General features: G+C 40.7%; 1 protein-coding gene and 1 long non-coding RNA gene across 2 annotated transcripts in view; both read left to right on the top strand.

Annotated features, from left to right (window-relative positions):
* SOHLH2 (spermatogenesis and oogenesis specific basic helix-loop-helix 2) overlaps window positions 1-26847 on the top strand; it is a 148699-nt gene that overhangs the window by 62689 nt on the left and 59163 nt on the right. The window contains exons 3-5 of the mRNA XM_059681190.1: window positions 23827-23888; window positions 23968-24072; window positions 26256-26355. Of these exons, the coding sequence (XP_059537173.1) occupies window positions 23827-23888; window positions 23968-24072; window positions 26256-26355 (267 nt within the window). The remainder of the gene's footprint in view (window positions 1-23826; window positions 23889-23967; window positions 24073-26255; window positions 26356-26847) is intronic.
* Window positions 20445-21279, top strand: LOC132228232 (uncharacterized). Its single transcript, XR_009451310.1, has 3 exons — window positions 20445-20697; window positions 20932-21137; window positions 21230-21279. It is a non-coding gene; the product is annotated as an uncharacterized LOC132228232 (long non-coding RNA).

Below are 26847 nucleotides of genomic sequence, written 5' to 3'. Positions count from 1 at the left end.
CTGGGCAGAGATCCTCTGGTTACTGGGAGTTCCTATAAGCTCTCCTGTGAGGGGGAAGCACCAGTCAGGTTCCCAGGATAGTAGAGTAGATGGCCCCACCCCTAATCCAGTCACTGATGCTCCCTGATTCTATTCAAACTTGTAGGCTTGGTCTCTGCTGCTGTCTCCTCTGCAAAGGCTGATTTGTAGGGAGTGGCAGGTAGGGCTCTTGAGAGTGGGGTGGGTTGTATTACTTAGGAAGGGTTTTTTCCCTTTTTTTAAGCTGTGGCTTCTGGGAGAGGCCAGCCCCTCTCAGAAAAAAATGGCTGTTTTGGTTTGTGGGGGTAAGACCAAATGCAGGTCTGCTGGCTGCCTCTTCCCAACGCTTCCCACCTCAGCCTCTCCTTAGGCACCTTGAGTCCTCACCACCCTTCTTCCACTGAATCCTCAGGTGAGTAGCTGCAAATGAAAATCCTGTATTCTAGGTTAAAAAAATAAACTGAGGCTTTTTTTCCCACTGGCTCTGGCCTACTGGCTCTGGTCTCCTTGGCAGCCAGCAGCCCTGTAGCCTTTCACGGCTGGATGTTATATGGGCTACTGTTCTCTACTCTGTTGCCTAGCCTGGTTTTCTGACCTCGATATTCTCAGGGAAATGACCTTCCTGTAGCTGAGCGATCTCTTTTCACTCTTGGCCTGCCACCTGTGGAAGCTGTGTCAACTCTTCTAGTGACCTTGCCCTTCCTACCAGTCTCCAGGTGTTTTCTGTCTTTCCTTGATATATGTTTCCTCCTCAGCTGGACCTCTGTTGGTAATTCCAGGTGAATATTCTCTAATTTAGTTTTATTTCCATTCTGGCCCTGGGAGGAGGCACAAGAAAGATCTGCCTCTTCAGGCACACTATCTTCTCTCTCCAAGCATCATTCTTATGACTCCATTCCCATCATGACACCATGTTCTACCACACCGTATACTAATGTGCCTTTATTTTTTAATCCTTACCCTTCGATATTTTTCTATTGATTTTTAGAGAGAGTGAAAGGGAGGTGGAAAGATACACAGAGAGAAACATCAGTGTGAGAGAGACACATTGGTTGATTGCCTCTTGCACACTCAAACCAGGGCTAGGGATTGAGCCTGAAACCTAGGTGCATGCCTTTGACCAGCATCAAACCCGGGATCCTTCAGTCTGCAGGCCAGCACTCTAAACACTGAGCCAAACTGGTTAGGGCTAATGTGCCTTTCCTACGGCCACAGTCAATCTACTAGTCAAATCCTAGCCTCTTTCCCTTACATGCCTATTTTGATGGTAGTATTTCTGTTCAACCTTCTCATTTCCTCAGAAACCACATGTTTTTTCCATTCTTCTATTTCAGTCCAAATTCAGAATTTATAGGATAGAATGAAGTTTGAATAGACCTCAATTGGGTGACCTTTAGCAACATCCTATTTATTTGAAGTAACTAACTTAGTAAATGCTATGAATTATTTATTTTTTTAAAGAAAGTTCTTGGGTGTTTCTACTTTGGTCTACCATCAACCCTTTCTTGGATAATGGCAATGTGGTTGCTAATATCCACTGTGCCACTCTCTGTCAATCCATCTCATAATAAACAGAGTGGTATTTCTAACGTGCAAATATAATCATGTTACTCCTGAGCTTAATAGTTTCCTATTGTCCATTTTAATTAAATACCAAATCTTCACTTTTGCCTACAAGGCCTATTGTAATCAGACTCCAGCCCTACCTATCTCTCTGGTCTCATCTCTGTGTCTCTCCATCAGATGCTCTGTGCTAGAGCAATCTTGATTTTTTTTACTTTCCCAAATTCACCTGTTCTGTGCATCTCAGTGCTGTGCACCTGCTGTTCCCTTTGCCCAGAATGTACTTTACTGGTCGTCTGTTTCCTCCCCTCTCCCAGGCCCTACCTTTCAGGTGGCTAATGCCTAGACAGCCACTGAGGCATTTCTGCCAGGAAGCCTCCCTGAGGCTGCAGAGCAGGTTGGTATCCAAATATGCACTCCAATTATCTATGGCTTTCCTTCATAGCACTGAGCACATATTTGGTCACTTACATAATTATCTACAGTATTTGTTCAATGTCTGTCTTCTTCAAGAAACCATTAACTCCATAAGAGAAGGGACCTTGTCTGTTTCTGTCTGTTCAAAATATCAAAATATCTCCTAGAGTTGGATTAGTCCCTGGGAGTTAACAGAGTCTGGCCTATTGAGGGGCTTTCAGTCCCAGCAATGACAGCAACAACAACAACAACAACAACAACAACAACAACAACAAATCACAGACATTCCAGAAAACTGGGATCTTAAGGCAGCCAAAGGAATGACATTTCAATTTTTCATTTTTATTTTTTTATTATTATTGTTAGCTTTTTTTTCTTTTTTCTTTGTTCTCCTTTTTTTTTGTTTGTTCCTTTATTTCCTACTTCTTTTCACATTATTTTTTCAACCACATGAGCAGCAGACACGTGAACGCCATGCTCTTGTCCAGGGAGCATCAGCCCCATGAGCAGCCTGCCTCGAGCCTAAGAGCAGCAGCCTCATGTGGCCTGCCCCTGTCCAAGGAGCAGCAGCTGTGTGAGCGGCCTGTTTCCCCATCCGAGGAGGAGCAACCATGCGAGCAGTCCGACCTGTCCGAGGAGCCGCAGCCACATGAGCAGTCTTCCTATGTCTGAGGAGCGGAAGCCTTGTGCAGCCTGCCCCGATCCGAGGAGCAGCAGCTGCACACACCCTGCACTAGTCTGAGGAGCAGCAGCTGCACAAGCATCTTGCCCTCGTCCAAGCAGCAGCAGCCACATGAGTAGCCTGCCCAATCTGAGGAGCAGGACTTCTGTGAGCGTCCCGGCCCCATTCGAGGAGCAGCAGCAGCCCACCCCGGTCTGAAGAGCAGCAGCCACACGAGCAGACCGCTGACGTCCGAGGAGCGGCAGCCCTGCGCAGCACACACTGGTCTGAGGAGCAGAGCCACAACAGCCTGCACCTGTCTGACGAGCAACAGCCAGGCGAGTGGCACGTCCCTGTCCAAGGAGGAGCAGCCACGCGTGCAGCTCATTCCCATCCAAAGAGCAGCAGCCTTGCAAGCAGCCCACCCCCATCCGAGGAGCAACAGACTTGCAATCAACCTGTCGAAGTCCTAGGAGCAGTAGCCCCACAAGCAGCCCACAACATCAGAGGAACAAGAGCAGCATGCAGCCAGGCCCATCCAAGGAACAGCAGCCTCGTGATCAGCACACCCTCTGTCTGAGGAACAGCAGCTGTGTGTGAAGCCTCCCCTCACCAACCAGAGGAGCCACCACAGCTGTGAACAGCACCCACCAGAGGAGCTGCTGCCAACTGAGGAGCAGCTGCTACCACAACCACCCAAGGAGCAACCGCAGCCCGAGGAGCCACTGCCACCCAAGGAGCAGCCCCTGAACAACTCAACATCTAGATATGTCAGTGAGATCCAACATGGGTAGACAAAGAAACCCCCAAAGGAAAGAAAAGGAGGACTCGCCAGAAAAGCAGCTAAGAGAAACAGTGGCATTCAGCATGACAGAAAAAGAATTCAGATTAAGGGTCCTAGAATGCATAAACGGGATGGAGGAAAAAATCAACAACTATGCAAGAATCAAGTAGAAACGGATGAAAAAAATCAATAAATTATGTAAGAACCAAGAAGAAATGAAGAGTGATGTAGCTGCAATAAAAAACACCATTGAAAGTTTCAACAGTAGACTAGGAGGAGTGGAGGACCAAATTAGTGAATTAGAAAACAGGGAAGCAAAACACACCCAAACTGAACTGCAATTGGAGAAAAAAATGAAAAGACAGGAGGAGAGCCTAAGGGAGCTATTGGACAACATGAAACAAAACAACACTCGAATAATAGGGGTGCCAGAACAAGAGAAAGAGGAACAAGGGTTAGAAAACCTATTTGAAGAAATAATGTCAGAAAACTTCCCAGAGGTGGAGAAGAAAAAAATCAAACAAGCCCAGAGAGTCCCACACCAGGTGAACCCGAAAAGACCCACACCAAGACACATCATAATTACCATGGCAAATGTTCAGGACAAAGAGAGAATCTTAAAGGCTGCAAGAGAGAGATGGAAAGTTACATTCAAGGGATCTGCCATTAGATTATCAAATGATTTCTCAACAGAAACACATCAGGCCAGAAAAGAATGGAAGCAAATTTACAAAGTGATGCAAAGCAAAGAACTGAATCCAAGAATACTCTATGCAGCAAGGCTATCATGCAAAATTGAAGGGGAAATAAGAAACTTCACAGACAAAAAAAGGCTAAGGGAGTTTATCACCATCAAGCAAGCAATGCAAGAAATGCTAAAGGGACTGGTGTAAAAAGAAGAAATAAAAAGCTCAGAAAGAAAACAGCCACACAAAAAAAGAAATGGCTACAAACAAGTACCTTTCAATAATATCTTTAAACGTAAATGGACTAAATGCTCCAACCAAAAGACATCGAGTGGCTGAATGGATAAAAAAACATGACCCATACATCTGCTGTCTAAAAGAAACCCACCTCAGAATAAGGGACTCACACAGACTGAAAGTGAAGGGATGGAAAAATATCTTTCAGGCAAATGGAAAGGAAAAGAAAGCTGGGGTAGCAATATTTATATTGGACAAAATAGACCTCAAAGTGAAGGCCATAACAAGAGATAAGGAAGACAACTTCATAATACTAAAGGGATCAATAAAACAAGAGGATATAATCATGATAAACATATATGCACCCAATGCAGGAGTACCCAAATACATAAAAAATCTCCTGGAATATATCAAGGAAGAGATCCACAACAATACAATCATAGTAGGGGACTTTAATACACCACTGATATCACTGGATAAATCCTCTAGACAAAAAATCAGCAAAGAAACAGCAATCCTAAATGACTCACTAGATCATATGGACTTAATTGACATCTTCAGAACATTTCACCCCAAAGCCATGGAATATATGTTCTTCTCAAGTGCTCATAGGACATTTTCAAAAATAGACCACATATTGGGTGACAAACAAAGTCTTCCCCAAATCAAGAAGATTGAAATCATACCAAGCATCTTCTCATACCACAATGGCATAATATTAGAAATAAAATACAATAAAAACAACCCAAAATACTCAAACACTTGGAAGTTGAATAGAATGGTATTAAATATTGATTGGGTTACCAATGAGATCAAAGAGGAAATTAAAAACATCCTGGAAACTAATGACAATGAAAACACGACAATCCAAAACCTATGGGACACAATGAAAGCAGTCCTGAGAGGGAAGTTTATAGATCTACAGGCTATCTCAAAAAACAAGAAAAAATGGTAGTAAATCATCTAACTCTATATCTCAAAGAACTACAAAGAGAGCAACAAGAAAAGCCCAGAGTGAGCAGAAGGAAGGAGATAATAAAGATTAGAGCAGAAATAAATAACATAGAGACCAAAAAAAAATACATAAAATCAATGAAACCAAGAGCTGGTTCTTTGAAAGGATAAACAAGATTGATGAACCTCTAGCCAGGCTCACCAAGAAGCAAAGAGAGAGGACCCTAATAAACAAAATCAGAAAGGATAGAGGCAAAATAACAACAGACCCCACAGAAATACAAATGCTTGTTAAAAAATACTATGGACAACTCTAGTCTAACAAACTAGACAACCTGGAGAAAATGGACATGTTCCTAGAAAAATACAATCTTCTAAAACTGAATCCGGAAGATTCTAAAAATCTCAGTAGGCCAATAACTATGGAAGAAATTGAAGCAGTCATCAAAAAGTTTCCAGAAAATAAAATCGCAGGGCCAAACAGCTTCACAGGGGAGTTTTACCAAACATTCAAGGAAGAACTAAAACCTATCCTCCTCAAACTACTACAAAACATTCAAGAGGAAGGCACACTTCCAAGCTCATTCTATGAAGCCAGCATCACCCTAATACCAAAACCAGGTAAAGACAACACAATGAAAGAGAATTACAGGCCAATATCCCTCATGAACATAGATGCCAAAATCCTCAACAAAATCTTAGCAAATCAGATCCAGCAGTACATCAGATAGATCATACACCATGACCAAGTAGGATTTATCCCAGGGATGCAAGGATGGTACAATATCCGCAAGTCAATAAACATGATACATCACATAAACACATTGAAACAAAAAAAATACATAGTCATATCAACTGATGAAGAAAAAGCATTTGACAAAACCCAACACCCATTTTTGGTAAAAACTCTCAGCAAGATGGGAATAGAAGGATCATACCTCAACATAAAAAAAGCCATATATGACAAACCCACAGGCAACATCATACTCAATGGACAAAAACTAACACCATTTCCCCTAAGAACAGGAACAAGACAGGGATGCCCACTCTCACCCCTCCTGTTCGACATAGTACTGGAAGTATTAGCCATCACAATTAGACAAGAAGAAGTAAAAGGCATCAAAATTGGAAAAGAAGTAAAACTGTCCTTATTTGCAGATGACATGATATTATATATAAAAAACCCTAAAGACTCCATCAAAAAACTATTAGACTTAATAAATGAATTTGGCAATGTAGCAGGATACAAATTTTTTTTTTTTTTTTACTTTCTTTGTATTTTATTACAGAATTTTGTTTATTTTTTGTTAATTCAAAAGAGAAGGGCACAGCTGAGTTTGTTTTCAGGGAAAAGTGAGGCAATTTTGCTTAGCTGTTCCCTTGGTGAAGCACATGATACTGTGCCCTTTGAACTCCCATTTCTATTCTTTGAGTGAGCCTTCACTTTTATTTTATTTATTTATTTATTTATTTTTTGGTATTTTCTTTTTTTTTAATTAAATCTTTATTGTTCAGATTATTACATTTGTTCCTTTTTTCCCCCCCCATAACTCCCCTCCTCCCAGTTCCCGCCCCACCCTCCGCCCTCACTCCCCACCCACTGTCCTCATCCATAGGTGCACGATTTTTGTCCAGTCTCTTCCCACATCTCCCACACCCCTTTCCCCCCCAAGAATAGTCAGTCCATTCCCTTTCTATGTCCCTGATTCTATTATAATCAACAGTTCATTCTGTTCATCAGATTATTTATTCACTTGATTCTTAGATTCACTTGTTGATAGATGCATATTTGTTGTTCATAATTTGTATCTTTACCTTTTTCTTCCTCTTCCTCTTCTTAAAGGATACCTTTCAGCATTTCATATAATCCTGGTTTGGTGGTGATGAACTCCTTTAGCTTTTCCTTATCTGTGAAGCTCTTTATCTGACCTTCAATTCTGAATGATAGCTTTGCTGGATAAAGTAATCTTGGTTGTAGGTTCTTGGTATTCATCACTTTGAATATTTCTTGCCACTCCCTTCTGGCCTGCAAAGTTTCTGTTGAGAAATCAGCTGACAGTCGTATGGGTATTCCCTTGTAGGTAACTGAGTTTCTTTCTCTTGCTGTTTTCAAGATTCTCTCTTTATCTTTTGCTCTTGGCATTTTAATTATGATGTGTCTTGGTGTGGTCCTCTTTGGATTCCTTTTGTTTGGGGTTCTCCGTGCTTCTTGGACCTGTAAGTCCATTTCTTTCACCAGGTGGGGGAAGTTTTCTGTCATTATTTCTTCAAATAGGTTTTCAATATCTTGCTCTCTCTCATCTTCTGGCACCCCTATAATTCTGATGTTGGTACGCTTGAAGCTGTCCCAGAGGCTCCTTACACTATCCTCGCATTTTTGGATTCTTTTTTCATTTTGCTTTTCCGGTTGGATGTTTTTTGCTTCCTCGCATTTCAAATCATTGACTTGATTCTTGCGCTCCTCTGGTCTGCTGTCGGGCGTCTGTATAATATTCGTTATTTCAGTCTGTGTGTGCTTAATTTCTAGTTGGTTCCCCAATATAAGATCGAGGGTCTTATTAGTTTTCGTGTAGATCTCATTAAGTTTATCGGCAGCTTCTAAACAGTTCTTGAGAGACCTTAAAAGTGTGGTTCTGAACTCTATTTCTTCCATTGACAATTTTGTCCTGTTTCTTTGTCTCCGCATTTTGTTATGCTTCCTTGGTGCACCCCCTAGTGGTCTTTGTTCGCAGTCTTATAGATAAATCTTGATTGTTGTAGCTAATTCCAGGGAGGGTTTGACCTCCAGGCCAAGTGGCTATGAGAATCAGCTGTGTCAGCAATGAGAGAACTTCTGTCCTCTAGGGAGGTGCTAATCTAGCCTTTGCCTGAGGCTATCCGGCAAATGCCTCTGTGCAGGGCTTGGGCGGGGCGGGTCGCACAGGATCAACAGGGTGGGCCGGAGAGAGCAGTTATGGCGGCTCTCAGTCCTGTCCCCAGGGGCTCTGCCTCTCTGAGTCCCAGCACCCTGCTGCAAAGCTCGGAGAGAAAGCTGCACTCGCTCTGACGGAAGCCAGACAGTCCCGCTTCTCCCGTTTGAGTCTGGATCCCTAAAGACTCGCCCGTATCTGGAGCTCAGAGTCTGCGGCTCCCTCCCGATTAAAAACGCCAACCAGGCCCTCCGCCGCCAGCCCGCTCCTCGCACTCTGCACCTCAGAATTTGACTTCAGCACTGCGCCTCCTCTGAGTGTCCGTATGCGTTTCTCTTTCCTCCTAGTTGTAGGACTTCCACTCAGCCAGCGTTCCTGGGGTTCTGGGTGATGTCCGTTCTGTGTTTTAGTTTCACTTTTGAAGTAGTTGTTCAAAGCAGCAAACTCCGGCGTTAACCTATGCCGCCAACTTGGTTCTCATCAGGATACAAAATTAATGCCAAGAAATCTATGGCATTTCTATATACCAATAGTGAACTTAGAGAGACTAAAACAAACAATCCCATTTACCATCGCACCAAAAAAATTAAGATACCTAGGAATAAACTTAACTAAAGAGGTAAAAGACCTCTACTCAGAAAACTACAGGACGTTGAAAAAAGATATAGAGGAAGACATAAACAGATGGACGAAAATACCATGTTCTTGGATTGGTAGAATCAACATCATTAAAATGTCCATACTACCCAAAGCAATCTATAAATTCAACGCACTTCCCATTAAAATACCAACGGCATATTTCACAGACCTAGAATGAACTCTTCAAAAATTCATCTGGAATAAAAAAAGACCCCGAATAGCTGCAGCGATCCTGAGAAAGAACAAAATAGTTGGGATCTCAATACCAGATATCAAGCTGTATTACAAAGCCACTGTTCTCAAAACTGCGTGGAAATGGCACAAACACAGACATATAGATCAATTGAATAGAATAGAGAGCCCAGAAATTGACCCGAACCAATATGCTCAATTAATATTTGACAACGGAGGCAAGAACATACAATAGAATCAAGATAGTCTCTTCAATAAATGGTGTTGGGAAAATTGGACAGATACATGCAAAGAAAAGTGAAACTAGACCACCAACTTACACCATACATAAAAATAAACTCAAAATGGATAAAGGACTTAAATGTATAACGGGAAACCATAAAAATACTGGAAGAATCCAAAGGCAACAAAATCTCAGACATATGCCGAAGCAATTTCTTCACCGATACAGCTCCTAGGGCATTGGAAACTAAAGAGAAAATAAACAAATGGGACTACATCAAAATAAAAAGCTTCTGCACAGTGAAAGAAACCATCAACAAAACAACAAGAAAGCCCACTGCATGGGAGAACATATTTGCCAATGTTATCACCAATAAGGGTTTAATCTCCAACATTTACAGGGAACTCATACAACTTAACAAAAGGAAGATAAACAATCCAATCAAAAAATGGGCAAAGGACCTAAATAGACACTTTTCAAAAGAGGACTTCAGAAAGCCAAGAGACATATGAAAACATGCTCAAAGTCACTAATCATCTGAGAAATGCAAATCAAACCAACAATGAGGTACCATCTCACACCTGTCAGAATGGCTATCATCAACAAATCAAAAAACGACAAATGCTGGAGAGGATGTGGAGGAAAAGGAACACTCATGCACTGCTGGTGGAAATGCAGACTGGTGCAGCCACTATGGAAGACAGTATGGAGTTTCCTCAAAAAATTAAAAATGGAACTCCCATTTGACCTAGTGATCCCACTTCTAGGAATATATCCCAAGAAAACAGAAACACCAATCAGAAAGGATATATTCACCCCTGTGTTCATAGTAGCACAATTCACTATCGCTAAGATCTGGAAACAGCCTAAGTGCCCATCAGTAGATGAGTGGATTAGAAAACTGTGGTACATCTACAGGATGGAATACTATGCTGCTGTAAAAAAGAAGGAATTCTTACCATTTGCAACAGCATGGATGGAACTGGAGAGTATTATGCTCAGTGAAATAAGCCAGTCAATGAAGGAAAAATACCACATGATCTCACTCATTTATGGATAATAAAGACCATTATAAACTTATGAACAAAAATAGATACAGAGGCAGAGCAGCCTCGAACAGACTGTCAAACTACAGCGGGAAGGCCAGGGAGGGTTGGGGGGCAGGAGGGAGGGTAAGAGATCAACTGAAGGACTTGTATGTATGCATATAAGCATAACGAATGGACATAAGGCACTGGGTGGTAGCGGAGGCCAGGGGATTGTCAAGGGCGGTAAAAAACGGAGACATATGTAATACTCTTTGTAATACTTTAAGCAATAAAACAATTTAAAAAAATCTCCTAGAGTCCAACACAGAGTCTAGCACAGAATAGGTTCTCTGTATATATGACCCAGATGTATAAATTACTTGTAATGTAACTAGCAATATAGAATAATGTATATTTACCTTCAAATGCATGTGTAAGATAATCTAACAATATTATGCAGTGGGGGTTTTTCAGGTCTTGTTTTAACCCTTTGACTGCCAACCAATATCCTAGGAACTATGCTAAAATTGCCAAGGCATTTTTGCTGATTTTACAGCAGTTTAGGAAAAAAAATTATGAATCGCAAGTAAATGAAGTTACATATTCAAAAACTTAAGGAAACCTTTACTACATTGACATATTTAGCAATATCATCATCACTAATAAAAGCAGACTTAGAACTGGACACCATTTCGAAGCTTTGATAGTACTCCCGGCACTTTTGGCGAAAGACAGGAGGAGCACAATGGTGCTCCCCGGCACTCTAGGGGTTAAAGAATTCTATATAATAAAAGCCTAATATGCTAAGTGTCCAGTCATCCGTTCAACCAATCAAAGCATAATATGCTAATGATATGCTAAGGCCACTCAATTGCTTGCTATGATGTGAACTGACCACCAGGGGATAGACACTCCCACCAGTAGGTTAGCTTGTTGCTGGGGTTCGGCCAATAGGGACTGGGTGAGAGGGCCGGATATGCCCTGGAGCCCTCCCATGGTTCCTCCATAGCTGGCCAACATCCCCCATCCTTCCCTGGTCCTAATCGTGCACCAGTGGGGTCCCTTGGCCTAGCCTGCAACCTCTCGCAATTCAGGCTGAGGGACTGACCCCCCCGTGCCCCGAGTGCATGAATTTCATGCACCAGGCCTCTAGTAAATAATAACCATCTTTACTACTTCCCCATAAATAATTTTTTACATATTTAAGGACAGTTTGTTTTTCTGAGGCAGTTTTAGCTGTTCTCTTTAAAGTCAGGTTCACAATAATATTCTCCTTGGAAAATAATTTATATATTTTTTGTCTTTAATTTCTTTATTGGTTGAGGTATTACAAATGTGTCCTATCCCCCCATGAACCCCCAAACTCCCCCCCCCCCCAACTCATGATCTTGTCCCCCTGTTGTCTGTGTCCATTGGTTTGGCTTATATGTATGCATACAAGTCCTTTGGTTGATCTCTTCCCCTTACCCTCCCCCCACCCCCACTTTCCCTCCCGGGATTGACAGTCTGATAGTCTGATCACTGTTTCTCCACCTCTGGATATGTCCCTGTTCATCAGTCTATGTCAGTGATGACGAACCTTTTGAGCTTGGCGTGTCAGCATTTTGAAAAACCCTAACTTAACTCTGGTGCCGTGTCACATATAGAAATTTTTTGATATTTAGAACCATAGTAAAACAAAGACTTATATTTTTGATATTTATTTTATATATTTAAATGCCATTTAACAAAGAAAAATCAACCAAAAAAATGAGTTTGTGTTTCACCTCTGACACTCGTGTCATAGGTTCGTCATCACTGGTCTATATTGTTCTCTATATTCTACAAATGAGTGAGATCATGTGGTATTTATCTTTCTCTGACTGGCTTATTTCACTTAGCATAATGCTCTCCAGTTCCATCCATGCTGTTACAAATGGCAAGAATACCTTCTTTTTTACCACAGCGTAGTATTACATTGTGTAGATATACCAAAGTTTTTTAATCCACTCATCTACTGATGGGCACTTAGGCTATTTCCAAATCTTGCTATGGTGAATTGTGCTGCTATGAAAATAGGGGTGCATATATCCTTTCCGATTGGTGTTTCTGTTTTCTTGGGATATATTCCTAGAAGTGGGATGACTGGGTCAAATGGGAGTTCCATTTTTAGTTTTTTGAGGAAACGCCATACTGTTCTCCACAGTGGCTGCACCAGTCTGCATTCCCACCAGCAGTGCGGAAGGGTTCCTTTTACTCCATATCCTCTCCACACTTGTTGTTTGTTGATGATAGCCATTCTGACAGGTGTGAGATGATACCGCATTGTCATTTTGATTTGCATCTCTCGTATAATTAGTGACTTTGAGCATGTTTTCATATGTCTTTCGGCTTCTGTATGTCTCTTTCAAAAAGTGTCGATTTAGGTCCATTGCCCATTTTTTGATTGGGTTGTTTATCTTCCTTTTGTTACATTGTATGTGTTCCCTGTAAATGTTGGAGATTAAACCCTTATCAGTGATATCATTGGCAAATATGTTCTCCCATGCAGTGGGCTTTCTTGTTGTTTTATTGATGGTATCCTGTGCTGTGCAAAACCTTTTTATTTTGATGTAGTCCCATTTGTTTATTTTCTCTTTAGTTTCCATTGCCCTAGGAGCAGTATCAGTGAAGAAATTGCTTCGGCATATGTCTGCAATTTTGCTGCCTGTGGATTCCTCTAGTATTTTTATGGTTTCCCATCTTACGTTTAAGTCTTTTATCCATTTTGAGTTTATTTTTGTGTATGGTGTGAGTAGGTGGTCTAGTTTCATCTTTTTGCATGTATCTGTCCAATTTCCAAACACCATTTATTGAAGAAACTGTCTTGACTCCATTGTATGCTCTTGCCTCCTTTGTCGAATATTAATTGGGGAGAGAGGTCTGTGTCGATTTTTGTGTTCCCTATTCTATTCCGTTGATCTATATGTCTGTTCTTGTGATAGTACCAAGCTGTTTTAAGAACCGTGGCTTTGTAATACAGCTTGATATCTGGTATTGATATCCCACCTATTTTGTTCTTCTTTCTCAGGATTGCTGCAGCTATTCGAGGTCTTTTTTTTATTCCAGATGAATATTTGGAACGTTCGTTTTAGCTCTGTGAAATATGCCGTTGGTATTTTAATGGGGATTGCATTGAATCTATAAATTGCTTTCGGTAGTATGGATATTTTGATAATGTTGATTCTACCAATCCATGAATATGGTATGTTCTTCCATCTGTTTATGTCTTCCTCTATCTCTTTTTTCAGTGTCCTGTAGTTTTTCACATGTAAGTCTTTTACCTCCTTAGTTAAGTTTACTCCTAGGTAGCTTAATTTTTTTGGTGCGATGGTAAATAGGGTTGCTTTTGTAGTTTCATTTTCTGTAAGTTTACTATTGGTGTAAAGAAGTGCCTTAGATTTCTTGGCATTAATTTTGTATCCTGCTACATTGCCGAATTCATTTATTATGTCTAATAATTTTTTGATGGAGTCTTTAGGGTTTTCTATGTACAGTATCATGTCATCTGCAAATAAGGACAGTTTTACTTCTTCTTTTCCAATTTGGATGCCTTTTATTTCTTCTTGTCTGATCGCAATGGCTAGTACTTCCAGTACTATGTTGAACAGGAGTGTGAGAGTGGGCATCCCTGTCTTGTTCCTGTTCTTAGGGGAAATGGTTTTAGTTTTTGCCCACTGAGTATGATGTTGCCTGTGGGTTTGTCATATATGGCTTTTATTATGTTGAGGTATGATCTTTCTATTCCTACCTTGCTGAGAGTTTTTATCAAGAAAGGGTGTTAGATTTTGTCAAATGCTTTTTCTGCATCAATTGATATGACTATGTGATTTTTTATCTCTCAATTTGTTTATGTGATGTATCACGTTTATTGATTTGCGGATATTGTACCATCCTTGCATCCCCGAGATAAATCCTACTTGGTCATGTTGTATGATCTTTCTGATGTATTGCTGGGTCTGATTTGCTAGAATTTTGTTGAGTATTTTGGCATCTATGTTCATGAGGGATATTGGCCTATAATTCTCTTTCATTGTGTTGTTTTGGTATTAGGGTGATGCTTGCTTCATGGAATGAGCTTGGAAGTGTTCCTTCCTCTTGTATTTTTTGGAATAATCAGAGGAGGATAGGTTTTAGTTCTTCCTTGAATGTTTGGTAAAACTCCCCTGCGAAGCCGATTGGCCCTGGGCTTTTCTTTGCTGGGAGCTTTCTGATGACTGCTTCAATTTCTTCCATAGTTCTTGGCCTACTGAGATTTTTAGAATCTTCCGGAATCAGTTTTGGAAGATTGTATTTTTCTAGGAACCTGTCCATTTCCTCCCGGTTGGCTAGTTTGTTGAGGTAGAGTAGTTCATAGTATTTTTTAACAATCCTTTGAATTTCTGTAGGGTCTGTTGTTATTTCGCCTCTTTTGTTTATTTGAGTCCTCTCTCTTTGCTTCTTGGTGAGCCTGGCTAGAGGCTCATCAATCTTGTCTATCCTTTCAAAGAACCAGCTCTTGGTTTCATTGATTTTATGTATTGTTTTTTTGGTGTCTATGTCATTTATTTTCTGTTCTGATCTTTATTATCTCCTTCCTTCTGCTCACGCTGGGCTTTTCTTGTTGCTCTCTTTTTATTTCTTTGAGTTGTAGAGTTAGATGATTTACTATCATTTTTTCTTGTTTTTTGAGGTAGGCCTGCAGATCTATAAACTTCCCTCTCAGGACTGCTTTTATTGTGTCCCATAGATTTTGTATTGTTGTGCTTTTATTGTCATTAGTTTCCAGGGTATTTTAAATTTCTTCTTTGATCTCATTGATAACCCAATCATTATTTAGTAGCATGCTATTCAGCTTCCAAGTGTTTGTGTTTTTTGGATTGTTTTTATTGTAGTTTATTTCTAATATCATGCCATTGAGGTCTGAGAAGATGCTTGGTATGATTTCAGTCTTCTTGAATTTGGGGAGACTTTGCTTGTGACCCAATATGTGGTCTATTTTTGAAAATGTCCCATGTGGACTTGAGAAGAATGTATATTCCGTGGTTTTGGGCCGAAATGTTCTGAAGATGTCAATTAAGTCCATCTGATCTAGTGAGTCATTTAGGATTGCTGTTTCTTTGCTGATTTTTTGTCTAGAGGATTTATCCAGTGATGTCAGTGGTGTATTAAAGTCCCCTACTATGATTGTATTGTTGTGGATCTCTCCCTTGATATCTTCCAGGAGTTTTTAATGTATTTGGGTACTCCTGCATTGGGTGCATATATGTTTATCAGGGTTATATCCTCTTGTTTTATCGATACCTTTAGTATTATGAAGTGGCCTTCCTTATCTCTTGTTATGGCCTTCACTTTGAGGTCTATTTTGTCAGATACAAGTATTGCCACCCCTAGGTGTTTTTTTTTTTTTTTTCATTTCCATTTGCCTGAAAGATATTTTTCCATCCCTTCACTTTCAGTCTGTGTGAGTCCCTTATTCTGTGGTGGGTCTCTTGTAGACAGCATATATATGGGTCATGTTTTTTTATCCATTCAGCCACTCGATGTCTTTTGATTGGAGCATTTAGTCCATTTACGTTTAAAGTTATTATTGAAAGGTACTTGTTTGTAGTCATTTCTATTTTTGTGACTGTGCTCTTTCTTACCTTTTTATTTCTTCTTTTTACAGCATTCCCTTTAGCATTTCTTGCATTGCCTGCTTGGTAGTGATAAACTCCATTAGCCTTTTTTTGTCTGCATAGCTCCTGATTTTCCCTTCAATTTTGATTGATAGTCTTGCTGGATAGAGTATTCTTGCAGTCAGTCCTTTTCTTTGCAACCCTTTGTATACCTCCTTCCATTCCCTTCTAGCTTGATGTGTTTCTGTTGAGAAATAATTTGATAATCTGATGGGGGATCCTTTATAGGTAACTCTCCGTCTCTCTCTTGCAGCCTTTAAGATTCTCTCTTTGTTGTGTACATTTTCCATCGTTATTATGACGTGTCTTGGTGTGGGTCTTTTGGGGTTCATCTTGCTTGGGACTCTGTACTTGTGTAACTTTTTCTTCCCCATATCTGGGAAGTTTTCTGTCATTATTTCTTCAAATAGATTTTCTAATCCTTGCTGCTCTTCTTGTCCTTCTGTCAGCCCTATTATGCATATGTTACTTTGTTTCATGTTGTCCCATTGCTCCCTTAGGCCCTTCTCCTGCTTTTTAATTTTTTTCTCCAGGTGCTGTTCAGATTGAGCTTGTTTCTCTACCTTACCTTCTAATTCACTAATTCGGTCCTCTGCTTCTTCTAGTCTAATGTAGAAACCTTCCATGGTGTTTTTGATTGTAGCTATATCACTTTTCATTTCTTCCTGATTCTTGCATAGGTTGTTGATTTTTCTCATCTATCCAGTGAATGAATTGTACAACCATTACTCTGAATTCTTTTTCTGTCATGTTGCATGCTTCAATTTCACTAATTTCCTTTCTTGGGGACTCCTCATTTTCTTTCCTCTGGGTATTGTGTCATCTCCCCATTCTGAGTATCTCCAGAAGGTTCAAACGTTGAAATGCGTGGGCCTGGGCTGTGTGCATTAGGAGCTTCGCATCACCCTAGTGTTACTGAAGAGCTCTGACACTAAGATGTGTGGCTGTTGTGGGTTGGTGGGAACCAGGCTTGCTCAGAGTCAGCCTTACCAGTGCTCAGTGTGGCCTCATGTGCACACTTAGAATCAGGGACCCTGCCTGCACCATGCTGAAACAGAGACCCCCCTGGAGTGTGTTGAAAATTAGAGTCCCCTAGTGTGTGCCAGGAGTCAGAGTTCCCCAAGAATCCAGTATCAGAGTTTTTGTTGCTTTGCGCGGCCTCGCATTGAGAATCAGGGTCCCTGTATGCACATGCACCAAGAATTGGAGTCACTGGCTCTTAGTGTGAATGCACTGGGAATCAGGGATCCCAGGCACAGGTGATAAGAAACACAGTCAAGTCACTGGTGCTTAGTGCTGCCTCCCGCCAGGATAATTGGGGTCCTGGAGCCCGTGCTGCGGGGAGCAAGTTCCCAGTGTTCGCACTCTTCCAGGCTAAGATTCCTGTAGCCCGTGCTGCAGGGAGCAAGTTCCCAGTGTTCACGCATTCCAGGCTAAGATTCCTGTAGCAGCACTGAGGCCTGGGCCAGTGGCGGGTCTATCAGTTACTATGGCACTGCCCGAGAGCCTGCGGGAAGGGGGATGAGCTCTGTTACTCACAGAAATCTGCCATCGAGATATCTGGATTCTTGGTGTCCGTGGGTCTGCACCTATGGTCACAGGTCTCTGTCCCCAGTGGCTGCAGGGTCCTGGTTTGTGTCTGAGATAAGACTGAGTGTTGCTGAGGCCAGGATCTTAGTCTCAAGCAGCTCTGTTTCTCAAGATGGCGTGGTCTCTGTGCCCACGCTGGCCACCCAGGAGTGTCCACACTGGGAGAGGGGCTCCGCCGTCTAAGACTGCCCGGTTTAGCAACCCCTTAGAAGACCTGCAGAATCTAACTGTCCCTAGCTCATACACACACACCACACACATGTCCACACACTCCTCTATCACTTCCTCGTGCTCTCACACTCTCTCCCTCCCTACCTTCCTGCCAATCGCCATCTTCCTCCTCTCCAAAAATTATTTATCTTAGTTAATGTCAGAGCTCAGGATCTATCAAATTATCATAAATTCCAGTTTATTGACCACCAAAGTGTAGGTAATAATAATGTCACCATTTTTTGTGTGGCTTAGCTTATTTTTTTTTAAATTCTTTACTGTTTAAAGTATTATATATAGTATTACATATGTCTCCATTTCCCCCCATTGACCTCTCCCTGGCAACCCCCAACCCCTGGCACATGCCCTCACCCCCCTAGTATCTGTGTCCATTGGTTATGCTTATATGCATGCATACAAGTCCTTTGGTTCAGTGGTCGGCAAACTCATTAGTCAACAGAGCCAAATATCAACAGTACGACGATTGAAATTTCTTTTGAGAGCTAAATTTTTTAAACTTAAACTATATAGGTAAGGTACATTGTTATTAACTTAATTAGGGTACTCCTAAGGCTTAGGAAGAGCCACACTCAAGGGGCCAAAGAGCCGCATGTGACTCGCAAGCCGCAGTTTGCCAACCACTGCTTTGGTTGATCTCTTATCCCCACCCCAGCCCCTGTCTTCCCTCTGAAGTTTGATGGTCTGTTCATTGCTTCTCTGTCTCTGGGTCTATTATTGTTCATAAGTTTATGCTGTTCATTATATTCCACAAATGAGTGAGAGCATGTGATATTTATCTTTCTCTGACTGGCTTATTTCACTTAGCATAATGCTCTCCATGTCCATCCATGCTGTTTGTTGTGAATGGTAAGAGTTCTTTCTTTTTACAGCAGCATACTATTCCACTGTGTAGATGTACCACTGTTTTCTAATCTACTCATCTTCTTATGGGCACTTAGGCTGTTTCCAAATCTTAGCTATTGTAAATTGTGCTGCTATGAACATAGGGGTGCATATGTCCTTTCTAATTGGTATTTCTGATTTCTTGGGATATATTCCCAGAAGTGGGATTACTGGGTCAAATGGAAGTTCCATTTTTAATTTTTTGAGAAAACTCCATACCAGTGGTTATACCAGTCTGCATTCCCTCCAGCAGTGCACGAGGGTTCCTTTTTCTCCACATCCTCACCAACACTTGACATTTGTCGATTTGTTGATGATAGCCATTCAGACTGGTGTGAGATGGTACCTCATTGCTGGGGTCCTGCCCCAGCAGGTCCAGGGGTCCCCAAAGGTGTGGACGGAGTCGGCGAAGAAGGAATGACATGGAGGCAGCATTCAGTTCATCAGCATAGTTGGGTTCTCTCGCCTGGTTCTATCCAGAATTTCCATCCAGGTTCTGTCCAGGTTCTCTTGCCATGTTCTCTCGCTAGGTTCTCCAGCCAGGTTCTGTAGCCATGTTCTCTCACTAGGTTCTCCAGCCAGGTTCTATCCAGGTTCTCTAGCCAGGTTCTGTAGCCAGGTTCTCTTGCCAGGTTCTGTGGCCAGGTTCTGTCCCTAGGTTCTTCAGCCAGGTTCTCTCGCTAGGTTCTGTCTCTTGGTTCTGTCTCCAGTTTCTGTCCAGGATCTTTTGCCATGTTCTCTCCAGTGAAGTTCTTCTGTCTCTAGGTTCTGTGTAGGTTCTGTGTGTAGGTTCTGTGAGTAGGTTCTGTGTCCTGTTGTTTTGTTACATCTGTATTTATACCAGTTGATTCCAATCCTATCAATCTCTATTCCAAAGGTTAGGGCGTTTCTTATCTCCATTCCAGGGAGTAAAGATTATGTAGCTTAAGCATGATTGTTCGTAGTTAAAGTGATTAATTACCCACCTGGCACTTAGTTAAGGGGTTTTATTCTCTCCCTAACTTCAGGGGGAAATCCCTACCTGGGGAAACAACCTTTCTCAGAGAGGTGACCTTGGTTAAAACACATAGTGCCAAGAAGGTGAGCAAACATATTAAGAACAGTATGCCATATATGCCAGGTCCCTTAAAACAGCAAGGATGGACCGGCTCCCAGCAAATTCCCCCTTTTTTATTTTTTAAAAGCAGGCATTAAAAAGAAAAAACCCCAAATGCTCTCTTGTATCCATTTTAAGAGTAGGATTGGCGCTTTCCGCTATTACCTGAGTCCTGATCTATCACCCCAGGGAGAGCTTGCCAATCCTGCACTTTCCCGGGGTGGAAAGGCTACAGTGGGGTTAAGGATAAGGCCCAGTGGGCCTACCTCCTCCCATGCCTTTACATTTACCTTTCCTTCCTCAGAAAAGCATGGACATACTACTTGTATAAAACGTTCTGTCTGACTGGGAGTAACCTTAATTCCTCTGCTAGCAAGCATATGTGTTAAAAGATCAAAACGGAGTCTTATTTCTTTAGACTCAGTATGGCACATCTTCTTAATCTAAAGATCAATACAGAGTCTTCTTTCTTTGGACTCAGTATGGCACATCTCAATCTAAGAATCAATACAGAGTCTTCTTTCTTTGGACTCAGTATGGCATATCTTCTCAATCTAAGTTCTGTACTATCCACCTTCTTACCCTACTTATCCTCTATAGGGGGATCTGCAGTACCCTGGTGGAGTCCTATCCGTCCCGAGTGTGGGGTTCTCAATGGGGGGGGGGGGCTTACCTAGGGGAATCCTGTTCCAGGGGTTCCCAAAGGTGTGGATGGAGTTGGCGAAGACTATCCACCCTCTTCCTACAGTGGAGTCCTATCCATCCCGAGAGTGGGGCTTACCTAGGGGTCCCTGTTCGGGCGCCAGATGCTGGGGTCCTACCCCAGCAGGTCCAGGGGTCCCCAAAGGTGTGGACGGAGTCGGCGAAGAAGGAATGACATGGAGGCAGCATTCAGTTCATCAGCATAGTTGGGTTCCCTCGCCTGGTTCTATCCAGAATCTCCATCCAGGTTCTGTCCAGGTTCTCTTGCCATGTTCTCTCGCTAGGTTCTCCAGCCAGGTTCTGTAGCCATGTTCTCTCGCTAGGTTATCCAGCCAGGTTCTGTCCAGGTTCTCCAGCCAGGTTCAGTCACCAGGTTCTCGTCAGGTTCTCTTGCCATGTTCTATCCAGGTTCTGTAGCCAGTTCTCCAGCCAAGTTCTGTCTAGGATCTCCAGCCAGGTTCTGTAGCCATGTTCTCTCACTAGGTTCTCCAGCCAAGTTCGGTCGCCAGGTTCTGTAGCCGGGTTCTGTAGCCAGGTTCTGTCTCTAGGTTCTTCAGCCAGGTTCTCTCGCTAGGTTCTGTCTCTAGGTTCTTCAGCCAGGTTCTCTCGCTAGGTTCTGTCTCCAGTTTCTGTCCAGGATCTTTTGCCATGTTCTCTCCAGTGAAGTTCTTCTGTGTAGGTTCTGTGTGTAGGTTCTGTGTGTAGGTTCTGTGTAGGTTCTGTGTGTAGGTTCTGTGTGTAGGTTCTGTGTCTAGGTCCTGTGTTCTGTTGTCTTGTTACATCTGTATTTATACCAGTTGATTCCAATCCTATCAATCTCTATTCCAAAGGTTAGGGCATTTCTTATCTCCATTCCAGGGAGTAAAGATTATGTAGCTTAAGCATGATTGTTCGTAGTTAAAGTGATTACCCACCTGGCACTTAGTTAAGGGGTTTTATTCCCTCCCTAACTTCAGGGGAAAATCCCTACCTGGGGAAACAACCTTTCTCAGAGAGGTGACCTTGGTTAAAACACATAGTGCCAAGAAGGTGAGCAAACATATTAAGAACAGTATGCCATATATGCCAGGTCCCTTAAAACAGCAAGGATGGACCGGCTCCCGGCACCTCATTGTCATTTTGATTTGCAACTCTTGGATGATTAGTGACTTTGAGCGTGTTTTCATATGTCTCTTGACTTTCTGTATGTCCACTTTTGAAAAGTGTCTATTTAAGTCCTTTGCCTATTTTGTTATTGGATTGTTTATCTTCTTTTTGTTAAAATGTGTGAGTTCCCTATAAATTGTGGAGATTAGGCCCTTATCAGTTATAACATTGGCAAATATGTTCTCCCATGCAGAATAATGCCACAACTTAAGTCTTATTTTGGAAACTTTCAATCATATAAAAGTGGAAAGAATAATATAATGAACTTCCTTGTTCTCATAATGTAGCTTTAATAGTTACAGACAGCCCTGACTGGTTTGGCTCAGTGGATAGAGCGTCGACCTGTGGACTGAAAGGTCCTAGGTTCGATTCCAATCAAGGGCATGTACCTTGGTTGTGGGCACATCCCCACTGGGGTGTGTGCAAGAGGCAGCTGATCAATGTTTCTCTCTCATTGATGTTTCTAACTCTCTATCCTTCTCCCTTCCTCTCTGTAAAAAATCAATAAAATATATTTTAAAAAATACATAGCTTTTAAAAAAATAGTGACAGACATATGGCCAATCTTGTTTCATCTCTTCCCTTTCCCATACCTCCTTTCCCACTCTTCCTCTCCTGCTGACTAGTGAATTATTTTAAAGCAAATTTAAGACATCATTTCCTTTCAAACATAGTTTAATAAGTACCTAAGATAAGAAGTCTTTTAAAATATTCACAATACCAATATCATACCTAAAAATTAATAACAATTTTTTAATATTGTCAAATATACAAACAATGTTGAAATTTCTCTTATTTATCTTATGATTTATTTTTTTAAAGTGTAAGTTTATACGGATCAGGATTTACTTTTTCTTTTCCTCTGTTATTTTTGGTCTTGTTCTTTATATGTTTTTAAAAGGGTCATTCTTTTTTTACATATATTTTATTGATTTTTTACAGAGAGGAAGGGAGAGGGATAGAGAGTTAGAAACATCGATGAGAGAGAAACATCGATCAGTTGCCTCCTGCACACTCCCTGCTGGGGATGTGCCCGCAACCAAGGTACATGCCCTTGACTGGAATCGAACCTGGGACCTTTCAGTCCGCAGGCCGACTCTCTATCCACTGAGCCAAACCAGTTATGGCAAAAGGGTCATTCTTAAAATAGAATTTCTTACAATTGGGATTTTGCTCACTTCATCTTTATTCTTTAAAATATTCCTCTTTACTTAAATTTCTTGTAAACTGGTGGTTAGACCAAGAATCTGGATAATATTTAGTCTCATTTTTTAAAAGCAAGAATAAAAGTGGACCATCTTACATTCTACACATACCTGAGCAATATTCTCGAAACTGTCAAGATCATAAAAAAAAAAATCACAAAAGTGTCCCAATTTGGAGGAAACTAAGAAGACATGATAACTCAATACATGGGATCCTGGGCTAGGAAGAAAGGATTATAAGTAAAAACTAAGGAAATTTGAACAAAATATGAACTTAAATTAATAATAATGTATCAATATTGGCTCATTAATTGTGAGAAATATGAATACTAACATAAAATGTTAGCAATACAGGAAATTTGGTTTGGATCTGTGGGAACTCAATTATTATTTTCATATTTTTTCTCTAAGTATAAAATTATTCTAAAAATAAAGGCTTATTTCTTTAAAGTCATTCACTTTTCCCTTCCCCAGTTGTAAAGAACCAAGCATCAGTGGTTGCCATGGATGTGAATTAGAAAAAGACTATTCTTATTAACAGAATGAATTCCTATTCAGAGAAGCCATGGGTTTGACTAAAGACTCAGAATTTGGATTTCCTTGCCCATTAAACTAGAGATCCTTAAGCATCTCTCATAAATAAAGCATTAAATGTAGTAAATATTATTTTTAGCAGAGTATCCCTTGTATTTATCAAGTAACCTGCACTTATACTATACACCCTAGCCAGCAGCACACTTCAGACTTCTTTGTATGCAATTATATGAAATAAAAATACATTCCCTTTCCTTATAAGTTGTTAAAGTGTTCTACCTTTCCCTCACTGATTTGAGATGCTACTTTTACTAAATTTCAATATTAATGCCACCACTTTAAATTTTAAAGCAATAAAGAAAATCATTCTAGTTCAATTCCTAAGAGGCTAAATTATTGAATCCCAAGTTTTTGAATGATGATTTTGCTTCACTTTGATATTTTTTCCCCTCAGATTTGGCAGGAAGAAAAATATACGCTTGCTGTTTGTTTTTATAATCTCTGAAAATTTTAAAGGTATGTGCCTAGTAGGTATATTATTTGTTTTTTCTCCAAATAGAAATCATAGATCAATATTTAATACAAATATTCTTAGGTTGCCTTTCAGGGTATGGAGCTGATATTACTTTAATTGAACCACTGACTATGGAGAAACTTAGCATTGTGGTAAAATACTGGAAAACATATTTCTCAAATACTGGTGAGTGAAAAACAAATTTGCAAAAGTTTTAAAATGTCTATTTAAAATACCACAAAATTATATTCATATTTTTTAAAGTTGGTTTATCACTTGTGCCTTTTATTTGCTAAGAATTGACTATATGCTGTGTACTGTAAAGAATATGTAATCCTTGCCAATCATTGTCTGAAGAAAACAAGTGTAAATAAATAAATAGAAACGTGTTCTATACCTATGGAGAAAATAATTGCCTCTTCCTGGGATTAAAATGTATTATACAGGACCAATATAGAATTGTGGTAGGCACAGGTGTTATTTATTAATAGTGAGATTGTTATTTTGGTTTTGGTAATCTAGCTGCTACATCATTTCTTAGTCATTAAAATTAAATTAATCATGCCATGTCCTTATAAGATTGTCTAAAAGCCAGGGCCACTACCTTGAATCATATCATACTTTGTGCTTTGCAAAAAACACTTGCATATAAATTATTTTACTTCTGTAAGTTAATAGAGTGGTTATTATTTCTGTTTTAGAAATAGATAATATCAGTGCTTCAATTTGATCTAACATTTCTAAACCCTTCACTTCTATAGTATTATATAGTATTAGTGGCCCAGTGCATGGGAAAGGGGGTGTTCCTCAGCCCGGCCTGCACCGTCTCCAATCTGGGACCCCTTGAAGGATATCCTATTGCCGGTTTACAGGGATCGGGCCTAAACCTGCAGTTGGACATCCCTCTCTCAATCCAGGACTGCTGGCTCCTAACTGCTCACCTGCCTGCCTGCCTGATTGCCCCTAACCACTGCCTGCCAGCCTGCTCGCCCCCCAACTGCCACCCGTTGCTGGCCTGCTTGCCCCCAAATGCCCCCCTGCCGGCCTGCTCACTCCAAACTCCCCCTGCCCCCCGCTGTCCTGATCACTTCCAACTGACCCCCACTGATGGCCTGCTTGCCCTCCTTGAGCGGAGGCCACAGCAGCTGGACGCATGTATCTAGGATTTATCTTCTATAATTGAAACTTTGTAGCCTTGAGCGGAGTCCACAGTCGGCCAGGGCAGGTGGGAAGCTTGGCTTCCTCCATCACCGGGGGCAACCCAAGCCTATTCACTCCAGCTCTGTGACTGCCACCATCTTGGTTGGGTTTATTTGCATACTTGCTCCTGATTGGCTTGTGGGCTTGGCTTGTGGGCATGGCTTGTGAGTGTAGCAGAGGTCTGGTCAATTTGATTTGCATGTTTCTCTTTTAATAGATAAGATATCACCAACATCTAAACACTTTAGAAATTATATTAGCTTTAATTTGGCTTGTAAAAGGATATCTTCCAATTTCTGAAATTAAATTCTACTGGAATTATTGCTGGTCAATGACTATTTATGGTTTTTTTAGGCCTGGGATACTATCTGGGAAATCTTTTAAAATTAAGGTAATATTTTTCTTAAAATGAGTCTGACAGACTCAGATTGTCCTGTATAAGCTCATACTTCAGATGATATAAGATTCAATACACCCTTCTTTTTTAATGTTCTTTATTAATATTCAGGGAAGATTAGTGAGTCTGTTTTGTAACATTCCAGTGGCTCCCAGCCCCTACAGTTTCAGAGTTCTTCCTGGAATGGCTTATCGTAGTGAATGAAGATCTTTCTGCAGCCTATTCTTATATGATTCTCAGTAGAAATAGAGCAGCTGCTCATCACCACCTGTCTAGCACCCTTTCTATTGGTCTTAACTACATCTGCTTCCAGTTTTCTCATCTTTGCTCTGAGAATGAGCAGTTGCAAAAACAAAGCAAAACAAAACAAAACAAAAAACATAAAAAACACACACAATAAAAATATCAGATGCCATATTTTGACAACGTAGCTGCTTACTGAAGACTCATACATATTTTCTATCTCTGCCATTCATCTATAAATAAAAACGTAGAAAGTAAATTCAGTTGAATGTGTTTCAAACAAATGTATTTCTAAATTTCTAGAATCTGGTTATAAGAGAATGTCCTGGGGGTAAACTGTATGTAGTGCTTTGATTTTGCTTTCTAACCTGAGTGGATTCATGATTCATCATTGAAGTTGATAAATTGCTTTCTGTTTTTAAAAATACTGCTTTGTAAAATCTATTGAGTAAAAAGTGACAACTGCTATTGATTATGATGTGTATGTGTGATTTTAGAATTAAAGTGGTCCCCCTTTTAAAACTTCCAGTTAAGAATGAAAGTTCTATGAAACCTGAACAATCTGGATTTCCCCGGCAGAAGTCCTGTAGTGAACAGCTGGGATGTTTTTCTACCGATCTATTTTCTTGGTTAGTTTTTTTTTCACTTTTTCAAAGTAGCAGTTTTTACTGTATACATTTTATTTAAAATTTATCGAGAACTTACTGTGCTGGGGATGATGCAAAAGATAGAAGAGGCTAGTTTATGGAGTAGGGATGCAATTTTTTCTATATTTCAGAATCCTGAGCTGGGACTATAGGTACACATTACAGAGTATTCAGCTAAATATAAGGAATTATTTCATAACAATCATAGTTGACTATAGGGGAGCCAGATGAATTATAAGGTAGTAAGTTCCCCATGATTGGATGTGTTAAAGTAGAGTCTGGATGATCACTAATCAAAACTAAATAACAGTAGTGGTGTTCAAACTTTTTTAAAACAGTAGAAGCTTATCTTCAAACAAAAATTTTACATAAACCCCAATAATTAAACAAAGAAGAGCAGCCTCAGCTGTTACCCACTTACTAATCTCCCTGGTGTCTTTTTTGAATTAATTAACCTATATGCCCAATTATTGA

Source organism: Myotis daubentonii, chromosome 2, assembly GCF_963259705.1.
Source record: "Myotis daubentonii chromosome 2, mMyoDau2.1, whole genome shotgun sequence".
Lineage (NCBI taxonomy): Eukaryota > Metazoa > Chordata > Mammalia > Chiroptera > Vespertilionidae > Myotis > Myotis daubentonii.
Note: the sequence above shows the minus strand (reverse complement) of the source record. Positions and strands in the feature narration are given on the sequence as shown.